Here is a 16448-nt window from a genome sequence, read left to right on the forward strand (position 1 = left end):
AAAAAAAAAAAAAAAATAGAGCTGTTCTGGAAATTTTAACTCCTGCACCCCTGAGTTTACTGTGGAACATCAATAACCAAAAATCATAAAACCATGGCATGTCATACATCAAATTTATGGTCCTTAAAAGAAGAGGAATACATCCCACACACTGTTTGAGATCTATTCCCTCTGAGTTATTTAGTTCCTTTTTCATCTAATTCTTCAATTCCCCACTCCCACAAAAAAAAAACCCACACTGAAAATGAGATCTATGTATTCAGTGAGTTGTTAACTCCTCATATAATGAACATAAATACCAAATAAACTACATAAATTCTCATACGTGAATACCACATATAATAGTCAAAATTATTTGCTTCTAGTGCAGCTTCTGCACAGCGTGATTTTAACTACCACACTCCTAGGTGCAAACTAATGTGCTTTCACTAATGATATAATAGACTTAAAACATTTTGGAGCCATCAATTCATCCACTTGACTTCCAATCGCAGTGCTAATGAGGGCCTGAATCAGGACTTGAAAGCAAGAGCAAGTTCATACAATACACAGAACCTAAACAGGTTAAATACAAATGGTTACAGAACACAGGGCAGGTGAAGAAAGGGAAAAAGAAATTGAAGATATCCCTTCACCCCTCAAGATTGGACCCTTTTTATGGTCCAATTACAGAAACCGATTAGGATACAAAAGTCATTTTGTCACCAAACAAATATCTGTATATTTGCTATGTGAGATAGACCAATTATTCTCCTTCGAAGACACAATCCCCAAGCTGTGCATTATATATGAGCAAGAACAAATTTTGAAGTTCTATAACCTGCATCTCCAGTCATGAAATCGGTAACTAAGATAGACATAAAAGGGACGTGAACTAAAATGAAATTCAGGTTGAAAGGCACGAAGAGGATTTTAATGAATGATCAGCTTTCATCCTGATGACTGCTAGGAAGAATGGCTGCATCCCCCACCCCAAACTTTTACACAGGTTCATTTCAGAACAGGGAAATAGCCTTAAAATTAGAAATAATCATGTAATTAGTGAAACTGAAGCAACTTTCTTCTGCAATTAACTTCCAGTGGCTAAATCTAAATTTACTCAACACAGCAGGTAAAGTACAAGGCAAAGAATGCACAGCATACAGAGACAGTGCCTGAATAACTGGTGAAGTAGTGCTGGCTGTAACCAGAGACTATCTGAAAACTCTACATATTTATGCACTAGCAGGTAGTTCAATCTGAAGTTAAGCATAGCTGCAATTGTTCCACAAGGCCACATGCAGCTACTTAATTCACTCTACTAATACAGGCAACTTTTATACAGCACACTCTTTCTCAAATTTCTTCTACCTTAAAGTTGCCAGGTCTCTGTGATTCAGCCTTTAGAGCTGGTTGTCCAACTGGAAGACAACAGAACTACTCAACTTATAATAAAACAGTACAGTCTTTATGTACCTCAGAACAGTGATTATTTTTGTCCCCTAATATGCAAAAGGTGTCACAAGAAAAAAAGCAAAACACTGGCTACATCTAAAACAGGATGTACTTATATCTGCATACAGGTAAAAAAAAATAAATACAGTACATTAACGCAGTTTTATCACAGTTACTTTTTATATTCCATAGAAATAAGGTACAATTAAGAGATACCTCTATAGGTCTGGGATACAAGATAACTTACTGAAAAATGCCAACATGAAGATGCCATCATTGCCCACTCTAAGCTGATCTGCATCACTGAAATCATCCCGTGGTGGATACTCTTCTTCCTGGATTTACAGGTTAGTGATAATTTAGTGAAAAGTTTATTTTAGAATAACTAACTGTAGGATTACAGTATTAATCATGTTTCTAAATCTAGAAAAGAACTGACATTTCTGTAACACGTCCACATCAAGGAACTTGAAAGAAAAATATCTGTAAACAAGGCTTATGTTACTTATGTTGACAGAGCACGGATTTAACAGTTTCTGTAGAAGATACTGTCTATACATCTTAACTACAAATTGTTTCCAGTGACTACTTTGACAATCTAGACCAATAAAATCCTCTCTTATTATATTTATTTTAATACGCAGCCAAGTTGTTACTAATAATTTTTTTCCAAAAGTTTGTGTTTTATTTTTTTCTCTAACAGAATAATCTTTGAATGCTTTGAGTTAAAGAAAAAGGATTTAGAATAAGGTTAGACTCTTAAAAATGCTGATGCAAAAGCACAGCACTAATCCATTTACACATTATCCTACAAACCACTTTAAAATATATGCAAAGGGAACAACACCTGTAGAGACACTAGAGGGCGTGAGCACATTAAAATTGCTTAAATATCTGAACTCAGAAAATACCTAAGTTAAACAGAAGTAAATGGATGACAGTCAAAACAGTGCAGAAATTTATCTGATCATGTCAAAATACTAAATCTTAACACACTGAAAGTATATGTCTGTACTGTTTCTCAATATCTTCAACAGGACTTGGAAGATCTAATTCACGTACAGCTGTGTGGGCTAGGAAACCTAAGTTTCCATCGCAACAGATTTTTAAAGAGTCTAATGAAAACTGCAGAAAACAGCTAAACATTATGTCAAATGAACAACAGCAAAACAAAGCAGTGTAATAAGTTAAATAACGGCTGTCAGTAACAGTAGCAATGCAGTCTGGGCAGAAACATGAGAAACTTCTATTTACTTTTCCTCCACTTTTTCAACAACTGGTCATAATGACTTAGACTTGAAGTAAGAAATACCATATTAAAAATAATGAAAAATAAATTGAGCTTAAAATGAGATTTAGCTGTTTTACCCAGAGCAAACAATTGCTAATGAAATAATGTACTTCTTACTCTCGTGATTATGATTTTAACATATTATCCACTCACTGTATCAGTGGCTACTTTGCATGTATCTCTACACATACATCTATTCATAAGTAAAAGATAATTAAAAATACCAATGATCTGTCATGCAATTGTCATATACACTTTTGTGAACAGTGCAAAAAAATCTACCACAGTGTAGTGATTCCAGTTAAGTTTGCTAGAACAAACTGTACCAACTCCAGACAGCCACTATTAACCTTTATTAACACGGTCATGAAGTTCCAGTTGCTATCTTCCATTTCAGTTCATTTATCACGTCTTTGTATCTCAAAAAAATATTAACACACTATTGTTTGTAAGGACAATTGCAATTAAATCACAGAGTTGAACAGCAACCTTAAGAGAGTATAATTCAGCTCCAGGTAATTTCAAATGTCTTTAAGTGGTCACCTTATGCAGCCATGAAAGCGTTAGTTTATTTAGCATGACTTTGCTGCAGCTGTAAGACTAGTAGGGGAAGGGAAGGAAAGGGAAAGACTGAAAACACATTAAACAAGAGGTTACATGTGAAATGCTTATATTTAAAATTCATATGCCTCAGAAGCTTTTTTCCAAGTTTTAGCAACAAAAGCTTTTGATTTTAATTTCATAAGGTCTGTAAAACCCCATTTTTTCCCCTTAAGTTGTTTGCTAGCTGCTCCATCTCACACTGGCTTTTACAAATCAGTTCACCAACTCAGTCTTACCCTTCGCGAAATGATCTTGCTTAGTTACAGTAAAAAGTTTAACATATTCATCTATACACACATTACTAAGGCTTGTATATGGAAGAAACGTGCATCAGTATATGGTCTAGGGACATGAAAACAGGCACTTGCACTAAGTATGAGCAACTTATTCATCGTACTCCATGCCAAAATGGAATCACGGTGGGCTATGTTCTATTTACTGTCTTCAAGAACCAGCCTTTTAAAGTGATCGGAATCTTCAATGAAATGAAATAGTGTTCTACCTTTAAACCATATTCAGCACATATCTATTCACATAATACTTGGTTTTATCACTGGTCCCAGAGACTGAATACATTAACTGTCCTCTGCTCAAGCCTCACAAATATAGGTTGCCCTTCATAAACCAGTGTTCTCATTATACTTAGTGTCAAAACTATCACTTTCTTCAGAGTACAATTGCTTGCCACCTGTTTGGTTCCAATTTTTGGAAATGAAAAGGGACAACGCAAAATGACTGTCCTCTCAAGTGATGATTAGAAACTCAATAGTTTCATAATAATACTTTTATTAGATACTGATATTTTACTCGATAAGAATAACGTTATGCTTATGTTTATATTCTTAATGTGAATGTCACTGATATCCTAGTGCTATATATGTACACACACACACAAACATAAATATGCACACAGATTGCTAAAAAAAAAAAAAAATCAAAAAATCCTTTCTTCAATATCTTTCATTGATTTTTGACAAAATAGTTCTATTAACGATCATGGATAAATTCATTTTGATTGCTGGACATGCTGCAATTTGTATAAACAGAAAATTTAATATTCCTGTGACCAGGAAAATGGTTAAACAGCAAAATATATCATCAAGATGAATGATATATCACACAGAGGAATTTCTATAAGCTAAATCTATAAGCTGAAGAACATCAAAAGGTACACAGCATCTAATTAAGTCAAATCTATTTGCTCCTCCAGAACCACAGTGCTCTCTGTAGCTATTTATGGAAGAGAAGGCTGCTTGTTTGTTTACACCAACCCCCAATGACTTTGTAACATCTTTTTAACTGAAACCTGGCATGGCATACAGTGAGACAGCCATCTTTAATCAAGGAAGGAATTGGAGTTTTCAGGAACCTGTTGGATAACTGAACTGATAAAAAACTGTTCCCAATGCAGAAGGCTTACAGAGAAAAACTAAAAAGAAAAAATGATTAAATAACTTGGAAAAACACATAAATTGTATTTTCAGCATACAAAACAAAAAGGAAAACTTAATGACGAGAGGGGGAAAAAGGGCATGATGAAACCCAGGAGCATTTGTATGCCGGTAGGAAAATTCACAAGTAGAGTCTAAACTAGAGAGAACTAATACCATACCTCGGGACGACTGTGGAATATTTCATCAAACAGACTCCTAGACTCCCTAAACTGGGCGTGCTAAGCATGTAAAAACAGAAAAACATAAGACAAACGCAACTAAAGAGCATTAAATAAAAGCAATGCATTGCAACGTACAAGTCATTTACCTGTGAGCAGTATGTTTGCATGTTTAAACTAACCTTTGAAAACTGACATCGAGAATAAAAAAAGGCAAACATGAAAAGTCAGTTTATATATATATATAATTACTGCTATCACAAGTGATGACAAAGGATTCCTACAATTTCTTTGATATGTTGAGCACATAACTAGGAGCATATGAAAGAAATGAATGTTTACACAATCTATACCCCCCCATAATGTCCCTATCTCATTCAGGAAAAAAAAAGTATGAAATCTAGTTCATTAAACATTTTTTTATGCAGTTTTCCTCTCTTCTGGAAAATTAATAGGCTTGTAGCCTTCTTTGCTGTACATTTTAGAGTATATCATGAAGGGATTATCAGCTTCATGTATTGCTCAAGGTAACATAAGCTCATCTAACATTTTAAACTGTTTGTGTTATTGTGGCGAAGCTGCAAAATATCCTCATTCAACAAGCAAGAAGTTACAAGCAGAGCTCTTAGCACAGTGCACTATCTTAAGAGCTCTGATTCCATAAACCTGAAAATTAGAAATCGAAAAGCAATATTTTTTGTGTATGTTTTTCAAAGCATGTAATAAGTAACTTAAACATTGCATGCAGATGCCATTGACTGTAATCTCAAAGTAAAAGCAATAACTAATTACAGACCACTAGTGCAAAGTTCAAGTGACTTAATTGTTCTTCTGCAAGTACTCAGAGCTCAGAATCAATATCTTTAATATCTTTCCCCTCAGGATGGCAAATCATCACACTAACCATTATGTGACATTTTCCATAGCCTTAATATTATTTCATTAATACAGCTTCTGCGTGCACTTAAAGGAAAATAAGGAAAAGAATAAGTGAAATGATCAGAAACCACCAAACTTGAGATCCTTAGCAGTCAGCAGGACTTAACACTTTTAGGTAAACTGAGAAAGTTTCTGATATTAACAGTACTGACTTAATCTACAAATCATTTAGCAAGTTTCTGCTTTCGGGAAATGATGGTATGTTCCTACTGATTTTTCCTGAGTAGGTGAAATTTTTATGAATTTCATTAAGCATCAGCACTTATTTCCCAAGTTATTCTGTGTGCTTTGGAAAACAACATATACTGTCAGATTTTATGCAAAAGTTCATTTATTAATTCATCACCATATCTTACAATCCTATCTCTGAAATCTAGATTCCTGCCCCTTGCCTCCATTTTACCTGTTTTCCTGTCTTGACAATTCGTTCCTGACTGTTCAACTAAGTTTTACTAATGCATTTGATTTTTTACTATTCTCATATTGCATAATTTCCAAATAGAGTTATTTCCCTTCCTCAGCTCCAAAAAGTGTCTGCTCACAAAGCAACACAAACCTCCTAAGCTCAGTTTATTCTGTTCCTTCTCACTTCTCCTTAAGACCACTCTGTACTTTTTACACATTTGGACTTACATTCAACCTTGTTTTTTCTCATTTCAACTCAGACTCATCCTCTCTCATCCTGCCTGTGTTCATTTTGTTAGCAAAGCCAGATCTAGACTTCTCTTCCCACAACATGCAAGCTTCAGAGTCTCAAGATCTTTGTCCTGCTTTGTTCTACCTACTGCTGACATCCTTGTGATTGAGTCAAATTGCCTTTCTCTTCTCTACTGATCAAAGGCCAAGAATAATAAAACTATCCATGGCACACCAGAAACTCACAGTTTCAGTACTGAAAGTATTTAAGGGCAGTTGTATGACCTATCTTTTTTTGTTTGATAATCCTGTTCTGATATAGGACATCTGCAAACACTCTTTGGAGACAACACATCTGCAGCCCCATTTCCTGCAGTCTGAACTTGTTCATGGGAGACTCTCTCCACAAATTTAGTAATTCTAAAGCTCTATGTATCAAGTGTGGAAACTCATTTTTCAGTAACTTATGTTGGCCAAAGCCGTCAGATTTTCTGAGGCATGGTAAAAGATGTTTCCAACACAAAAAAAATAAATCTAAATCTGTGACAATTAGAGCACTTCAAAATAAAAGGCTTAAAAACAGAAGAAGAAAACCAGTTTTACTTAGATCTATTCTTAAGTAGGCTATACCTCAGCTTCAGGCTTCCCTCCCACCCCCATTTAAATCCAGGTCAGAGACAATTGCATCTATGCCTAAAGCTTCCGCTTCATAGGGTCCCAGATCTACAAAGTTAGAAGCAAAAAGAGTATTGCAAGAGTTGCACATGCCCCATCAGAAGTATTATAAGACTGGTAACAGTACCCATAAAATTAATGTTTCAGTTGCTAACATCTCAAATAAATTTAAAGTTCACTGACTGAAATCAAGGGCTACATTCAGACCAAAGACAACTTCTACTTAAGTTGCAAGCACTAACAGACTAGATATAATCCATGCTTCTGTTAAAAGGTTACAAAATCATTGCCTCCTAGCAGGAGCTTGGCAAGAAACCATGCAAATATTTTGCATTCACAGCTACATTTAGTAAAACAGACTTGTGTAGCACCTCCAATGGTGATGTCACATAGACCTATTTTAACTATAGCTGCGTCTACCTCTAATTGCTGTGCACTGTGATTACTGCATGGCAATCAAGGAAGAAACCAATTCCAGCTGCACAAGCTGAAGTTTTCCATTCAAAAACATGCTGTACTTGACTTGTACAACCCAGTTAGGAAGATTTTAAATGCATCTCAAACTCAATCACCTTAAACTCAAGGTGTAGATCTATAGAGAAAGCTCTGGAAGCCCAATTTAATTATGGCATATTACAATCAATCCTACCAAAAAAAAAAAAAAAAAAAGCAGCAGAATTTCAAAGAAAAAAATAATGTCATTGACTGTTTATAAAACTAACTTAATAATTGGAAATGTGAATTGAGAGGGATTTTGTTTGTTTTTCAGTTTTTTTGTTTAGCTTCTGCTTTTATTTTGAAGACTGCATTCATTATGACATTAATTCTTACAAAACTCTACGTACTGAAAGCACACCTATTAATTTACAGTTTACCATACTTGTAGCATGTGACTTTTTTCTTTAAGTACTTGGAACATTTCTTCCAACTTGTCATGGTTTTCCAGTATTTAAGTTCTTCAAGAAACAAATAGCAAGGACTTATCTTTTACAAAGATCTACTGTTGGGTGTTTCAACTCTTCCAGACAATGAGAATTTCATTCCTTTCTGAAGTTCTGCTTATTTTACTAACTTTTTTTTTTTTTTTTTTTAAGCATATGAAACACTCAATATCAGCACTAGTTCTAGAAATTGACATTATCAGTGGATGTTTAATTAAAAGATGACAAGATACTGAATAAACTACCAAAACAGGGCAATGGATGGTATTTCAGAAATATTTAACCACCTACTAAGCCTCAAGAGCGCAAACACTGTACAACTTCTCTAGTAGTAACTTACACTACCTATAAAAAAATGAATGTATAAAAAAATTAAAGCCACCTGCCCATCATTATTTTTTAGTGAACAGGCCATGAGATGGTCCTTATTATTATAAATCATTAGATTAGTCTTACAAGTTCTATAAAGTTGAAACAAAGAACTGCTTTACTTACACGTTGGGTAACTTCTGCTGCAGCAGCTGCCATCGCTGCAGCTTTGGCCTTCTCTGCTTCATCGTAAGTAGGAAGAGAGGTAGCTACACTGTATGGAGGTGGTACAGGATAAAATTCATTGTGTGTTTCTGTTCAAAATAAAGAGGTCATTACGCATTTTTAAACTAGAAAGACATTAAAAAAATAAGATTTAAGAGCACAAACTACTGAACTTTAAAGTGCATTCTTTCAAGAGGCTGAAATTCAAATTTGTAGCTCAATTTCTTAGAATTTTTGAGAAAAAAATGTATTTTTATAGAATTAAAGTGAACAAGTTAGTTTAATTGCTTTTTAATCTTGATGCTACAAAGATCAAACAAGTTAGGAAAAGAATTCATGAGCCTAGTTGTATGTTCAGGTATTCCAATCAAGTCATTTTATCATACAAGAGACATGCGAAGAAATATATTAAAAAAAATTGTTTAATCAACATTAAAGACCTAGGTCAGAGTAATTCTGAAACATTTACTTGGTGAATGTGAAATGCAAATTTAGGCAACTATGCTTAAACAAGGACTTTGATGTTGTCTGCTGTTAAGCCTCCTATACCCTAAAGGAAAGTCACAACCTCATCAGAAATGGAGTAGTGAATAAAAAGCTCTACATTTTTTATTCTAATTTTCTTCAGGAACATTTAAAGCAAAACCCATCTTTTCATGGCAGTATTTTCCACCACGCATGGCACATCCTTTGGCTTTCAGGGCAGGGTGGAGGTGGCAGTTAAAAGAGTAATAAAAATTGCTAATGAGGTCTCATAATGAGCAGTGAAGTACATAGATTAAATGTAGAACTGAACTACACACAGACTTAAATAAAAGCTAACCATTACACTAATTAATGAACAACCCTTTAGTCAAGTAATTTGGAACAATCAGCATAATTTAGAAGCATGCTTCTTCTGAACAAATTTAACAAAGGGCTGTGCATGAAAGCCTCACTTCTTGCTGCAATTGCGTGCGCAGAAAAAATACTGCAGCACGTACCAGGTTGATCAAGTGCTGATTCATACACACGCCTCTCTGACAAGCTGTTGTATGTAAGAAAAATACCTGAGGTTGCAGCTGCTTCTACGCCTATGCTACAGTAAGGTGGTGGGGAGGTATCTGCTTCAGATAAGGCTGCTGTCTGAGGAGTCTGTGTCGTCTCTGTAGAAGTAGAAGGCTGCTCAGCCACTGAAGATTCAGGAGGGTCATCCTCATTGTGAAGCTTAAAAGAAAAACACACAAGAGTCATGGAGATAATTGCCTGATAACTTTGAACTTGCAGACCTATCAAGAAAGAAAAACACTCTTCAACAAAGCCAAAAATTATTTACAAACGCAGCCTGCGATCACTAAGGAACCCAGTGAAATACTTCTTAAGCAAACAGTCAAAAGCAGCCTTAAATGACTCTTTCTTTTCCCTTCTTCCAGAAACGGGTAACTTCTGCTCAATGTGATGTTCACATAAATTTAGAAAATTGCATTTTTAATGTTATCTCTATAGGAAAGTGAATGTTTAAAATATTAGGAAGATAGAAAGTAGTTTAAAGTTTATTTTTTCTTGCATTCGTTCGTAAGAATATTTTACTCCATTTTAAAATACAAAAAATGAGCAACGCTATTTTTTGATTGCTTCTCCATTGCTACAGTAAAAATAACACTACTTGCATAAGTGTGACCTTTCTATTCTTGTATTTCATCAAATAACTTCATCCAAATTCTTTCTAAAACATTCTGCATTTTCTACACTCTGGAAAGAATCCTTCTATAGAACTTGAACTTGCTTGGACTTTTGCTTCTTTAAATATAGCTAAAAAAGGATCTATACAGTTAAGCTTATGGGAAAATGAGAATTAGAATAAGCAAGAACAGTAATTAAAACCATCAAATTTAGATCCATCAACTTACAGATCTTTTCTTTATGACAGAATGTCTGATTATTTTTAGCTAAATTTATACCATTTAGAATATTACGAGTAGTACACACTTGGAACAAAATAAGTACTAGTATATACTAATGTTCATGCTAGCATGAACACCACAATGCCTAGAGAACTACTACTGAAGCACCCATATTTAAAACTCAAGTCAGATGAACACACTGAAGAGATCTAAGACTGAAGAGGTTCTGTTTTCAGGAACTAAAAACCATCTTACAGAATATAGTTGTTCTAGCAAAAATAATAATAATAATTATTATTATTATTAAGAGTATGGGTCATTTTTCCATTAAATGAAGTGCAATCAAATTATTGGAAAAGATTACTTTCAGAAGAGCGCTCAAAAAGCTTTGCTAAGTAGTGCCATACTCTTACCAATAATTTCTTTATATCAACAGTTCAAAGTTCTGGAGGTTATAAATTCTGTGCTATTCTTTCTAGACTAGTGATAACAGAAATTAGAAGCAAATACGACATTCTACAAAAGGCACGTAAATTAAAAAGATAGTTCAAAGGAAATAAAAAAATACTTCAGAAGAATTTAATGAAGTAGTTTATTGCAATTTTCATTTGACTTCTGGTACAAATACTCTCTCCAAACGTGTCAAAAGTCAAAAGGGATAGTTATTTGTTATAGCCTTCTTCCATGAACTCCCTCAAAAACTGTACTCTGAGAATAACAACTTAAATAGAGAAGGCTTTACCTAAACATGAAGTACAAGATTAAGCTATGCAAGCATAAGCAAGCTTATGTAAGTTTCCACATACATCAGCATATGCATAAGTACATACACACATACACACACTAATCACAAGCACAGACTAATAAAGAAAGGTCACTTTCAAAAGAACTGATAGAGGTTATTGCATGTTTTTGGGTACTGAGCAATTAGGTCATTTAACATCTAATCAGCGATCCAGAAAAAGCAGTAAACTGAGAAATATGCAAAGCTATTCATAGTAGTTAAGGTCAGAGAAAAGAAAACCATTTCAAAATAACCTAATATATTTAGGGATACAGAAAGCACGTGAGAAGACAAAACACTTGATTCTAAAAAAGATAAAACAGGTCAGGAAAAAAATAGAAACATGGTTCTAAATTAAGTACAATCATTCACAAGAAAAATCCAGTGCTGAAACAGATACAGTCAACAAAATCACTTTAAAATAAAGTTGTAATTAAATTAGTAATGAGACAAAGAAAATTACTACCCTTTTTTGTTAACATCTGGTACATGAAATATCAAAAGGTATTTGGGATACATGTTACTGGTGTACAGACAAGCAAGCAAAAAAAAAAAAAAAAAAAAAAAGGGCAAGCAAAAAAGCCTGGGTAATAGGCTTCTGTTGGTTATCTTCATTCCTCCTCTCCTCTCCTCTCCTCTCGCCCTCCATTTCAGTAAGTGTTCTGGTATTTTATTTCCCTCCCCGTCAATGCACAGTTTGTGCTCTGACCACACTACAGATGCACAAAGATCCACAACACCCACTGGGCAAGGAGCACATCACTGCTCAGTACTCATTTTGCCTTCACCAGGAAAAAACTAATTTTATCTCTTCCGCCTTATTTCTTGGAAGCTACTTTTTTCCAAACTTGAGATTCAGAAGCACTTACAAATGACAGAGGCAACATTATAGTGGGAGAATATGCAACTAATATTTCTTTCCTTCATAGATAGCATTAACAATGCATTCTGTTGTAATAGGAAGATTAACTAATAAGCAGAGGAACTCCATACTAAAGGCTCTATTCAAAAGAGTCCTGTTATGACCTGTAGTGCACAGAAAGGGCACAGTTCTGGTCTTTATTCTGTATGACTCATAAACAGGGACTAAACATTTCAATTTATCCTGTAATCTACTCTACAGATCTGTCAGACATTCTGTAGTGTATCAAGTTTGTTGTAATGCAACAGCTGTATGCCATAGACAGCATATATTTTTAAGTAAGATTCCTATAATACCTACAATAATGTGCTGTTGAAATTAAATACATATTACAGATCATTTTACAAAATGGGAAACGGTATCTTTTAAATGATGTATAAAATCTATTAGTAAAGTCTGCCATTGGTATTTTAAGCAAGCTAGAGTAAACATGCTCTACTTGAATTCACTTCATCAGAAAACATAACTCTAATGGTGTCAGTGTTTTGCACAGGGCATTACCTGTTGTTATATTATATTCCAGTGCTTTTTAAAAAAAATCTGAAACATCATTCTGTCAGCAAAAGAACAACTTAAGCAGAGAGAAAGGCTGTCTTCTCAGGCTTTGTTTGGTGGGACTTTTCCTTTTTTTTTTTTTTTTTTTTATAAAAAAAAAAAGGCTTATGGATAGAAGCACACGTCAATTTCCTCAGTAAAGGGCTCTTAACCAAACACCATCTTCTGGCTCATAATCTCTTTAAAGTGTCAGTGGATTTCAGGTATTGCAGGTATCTGATTACTTTGGAAACAACTACACAAGAAAAAAAAAAAAAAAAAAAGAGGATTTAAGGAAAGGAAGAGAAGGAGTACTTGCTTAAAGAAGTGATTTATGATGAGAATGAAATGCTAAAATGAAGATAACCATATTTCCCACAATATTTAGATACAGAACCTCTGGTAGTCTCCAGACATTTTGAGCTGCTGTCATCAGAAGAGCCATTGCTTTTGTATCTAGCACTGAATTTTAACTGTGCTAAGATAAATACAGCTTGAAAAACGCATGCATTATGACTCCTCAGCCTTCAGTGTGCTGTAGTTCAAGGGCTGTGAAAGCAGGGGTTGAAACACTTTGCATATAGATTTAATTTCTCTCAAGCTATAAAATATTCCTTTTTAATCGTAAAGCTCATGTTGTCAGCCAGATACAATGTATACAAACTAAGATGTAAAGCACCTTCATCATGGCAAAAGCAGCTGTAATGCTTACAACTCCACAATTTTTTTTAGCAGATGAGCTGTAACTTCTCCGTACTCTTAATTAAAATAGCAGGAAAAGTAATCTTACTACTGGAAAAGTTTCCAGGCCTCTCTCTCTTTTTTTTTTTTTTTTTTTAAACTTGTAATGCTAAATGCTGAAAAGGTACATAGCTTAAGTAATACCTCAAACAGACATTTTCTGTTTCCTTCTGAATATATTTTAGCTTGGTTTCTATGGAAATGAAACCTATGCGGCATGTTAGGCCCCTTCTTCCCCTGCCTCCAGAAATAACTTCTAAATTTATCAGCCAGCATAAGCCAAAATTAAACAAGAAGGGAGAGGCTCAAGGAAAGTTGGGTTCCTACAGATTTCAAGTGAATTGGTGACACGCTAGAGGAGGATCAGCGCCCCGTGAGCGAGGCAGGTAAAAGTATTGATGCTGTCTTCTCACAAGTGCCTACCCTGTTGGCATAAGCAGAACTTCTGGCCTACCCAGAGCAGGTTCTGCTTTTTGTTTTTGTTTGTCTTCCTCTGGAGTATAACAAGAAGAGAAAAGCTGAAGTTACTGCCTTGAGGAGAGAGCAGGAAACAGCACTTGATTCCCCACTAACAAAAGCTAGGTTCTGCTCTTGGAATGACTAGTGTTTATCACTCTAGCTGTAAATACTTACAATTCTTAAGCTACTTCTCACTTCAATTTTACGTTGGAGTATTCTGTAAGGAGCCATCAAACAAGCCTGTTTTTTCTGTTTTCTTTTATACCTTTATTATCAATGCATTTGAGCGAAGCCTGAGTTTTAGGTAAGCTTACTGCATAAGTTTTAGGAGTAATTGTTCTGCCTGGGCCATCAGAGATCTTCAACAGCATTCTCACCTGCATGATATTATTACTACATTCTTCAGTAAGCTTGGCTTCCAGTTTGACCTCACGCTGATCAACTCACGAGTTCTTTCCAATGGTGTTCAAACAAATACAAAACATAAAAGCTCCATAACACTAAGTCTTACATCATGCTTCAAATGGATATAAGATCACGTGAGTTCAAATTCTGTATGCTAAGCCAGTCAATTGGTACACTTGCTCTACAAAAAACACTCACAGCAACGGAGGTTCATCGTTTTCCCTGAGCAGAAGTTAACACCTCTACATTTATCATTTCCTAAAGTTTCAGATGGCAAAAGGTCAACCAGAACTATCCACTTACCACAGCTTCTAGTGCTGCAGAGGACTTATCTTAACACTGCCTCTGCAGTGCACGACAACTATTTCAACACTTCTGCATTAGTTTCAGGGTCTCTTCCATACTGCTACACAAGCATTTGTTCCGCAAGAATTTGAACATATTAAATATTAAGAGATGGAACCAACAGTAGGTTCAGAATAAAAACTCTGTCATCTCTCTCCCATCACGTTTGAGGAAGCTTCTCCCCTTTTTCTATAAATTTTTGAGGTGTATTACATCTAATTTATTACTATCATTATTTATTCTTATTATATATAATATATATTTATATATATTTTTATTCATTTATATATAATATATTATTAATTATAATATTGTTAATTATTAACAATATTATTAATAATATTGTATATTATTTATATATTTATATTATAAATTAATTATTATTAATTTATATAACTATTATATATGTTATATATATATTTATTATATCATTACTGGTAATGATTTGCTAATCTATACTAAAAACTCTTCCCTACAAGCAAGGTACTACTCACAAGAAATTTTGGCTTTGAATTAGAATGTTACATCTACATACAAACAATCTCATTAGGCTACATATGAGTTGTGTATTAAATGCTAGTCTTGTAACTGCACCTTGCATTGCTCGTTTGTTTTTTTTTCCTGTTTCAGTAGCATAAAAATAAGTTTACTTATTTGCCAATAGTGAAGTGATAGCCTTTGGACTCTTGAGTGGTGAAAAAGCAAAGGAAATAACACAGTGGTCAACAGTTCACACTATAGGCTACTGCTGTCTCATTATTAGAAGCATAAGCATAAAACCCACACCAATACCCTACAAACGCCATTTAAGTGTTAAGATCAATGAACTCCAATAAGATCCATGTAATTCATCATCAAATGCATTCTCCTGAAACACACATCACCAGCCACAGAACTCCAGGAAAAAAAAAAGTGAATCTCTGAAGACAATAAAATATTCTAATAAATAATAAAACACTACACAGTGAAGATTATAGGGCACTTCAGTACGTTCTAGAAGTCCAGCAACCTTTTGCTTTTAATTACTTTGTTCTTAGCTACAACTCAAAAACTGTAATCAGCAACCTGAAGTGCACAGAGCAGATCCAAGCAATTATATCCCCAACATCAAATCCCTTGCAAGTCTCAACTACTGCATACTGAAATTTATTGACAGTTTTTTGTTTGGTTAGGTTTTAATTTGTCTTTAAAATGACACATCTCTGTACAAAGCTTTCAACAGCAATCACTATGATATAAGGTCAAATATGTAAAATCTGCAGTAGAAGCAGAAAAGCAGAACAGAAGACCATTGCTGCCATTCCACAGCTGTGTAGAAATACCAAATGTGTCTGCTAAATAAGGATTAGGTACCATGGAAACCCACAACCTCTGGAGGCAAATTTCTACCAAAAAGAATCTGAAGAGATTTATAATGAATGTTGTTGAAAAATATGTTGCAACAAGATGGCTCTTCCACCAAAGTTAGACGTCCCATGCAAAAATGAACAGAGCCATAGCCACTGAAAATGCTTTATAGGCACCTAACTTAGGAAATAATTAAATCATTTTAGCGAGTTCTGTTTAACTAGAAATCTAGACTACTGGATTTTTGAAGGTATTCTTCTAAGAAACATATTAGCATGTGGGGGAAGGACAGGAATTAGAAATAGTGATCAGGGCTTTCTGGACCAAAAATGTGCATCTGCACAGTTGCTGTTCTACATATTT

General features: G+C 34.5%; 1 protein-coding gene across 3 annotated transcripts in view; it reads right to left on the bottom strand.

Moving 5' to 3' along the window:
* NDFIP2 (Nedd4 family interacting protein 2) overlaps positions 1-16448 on the bottom strand; it is a 51686-nt gene that overhangs the window by 20854 nt on the left and 14384 nt on the right. For 2 of the 3 annotated variants that reach the window (XM_052664475.1, XM_052664476.1), the window contains 4 exons: positions 9715-9871; positions 8627-8754; positions 4941-5000; positions 1682-1769 (listed from right to left, as the gene is read on the bottom strand). In XM_052664475.1, the coding sequence (XP_052520435.1) occupies positions 1682-1769; positions 4941-5000; positions 8627-8754; positions 9715-9871 (433 nt within the window). The remainder of the gene's footprint in view (positions 1-1681; positions 1770-4940; positions 5001-8626; positions 8755-9714; positions 9872-16448) is intronic. The other variant, XM_052664477.1, reaches the window with a different exon arrangement.

Source organism: Tympanuchus pallidicinctus, unplaced genomic scaffold (genome assembly GCF_026119805.1).
Source record: "Tympanuchus pallidicinctus isolate F22 unplaced genomic scaffold, pur_lepc_1.0 scaffold6, whole genome shotgun sequence".
Classification (NCBI taxonomy): domain Eukaryota; kingdom Metazoa; phylum Chordata; class Aves; order Galliformes; family Phasianidae; genus Tympanuchus; species Tympanuchus pallidicinctus.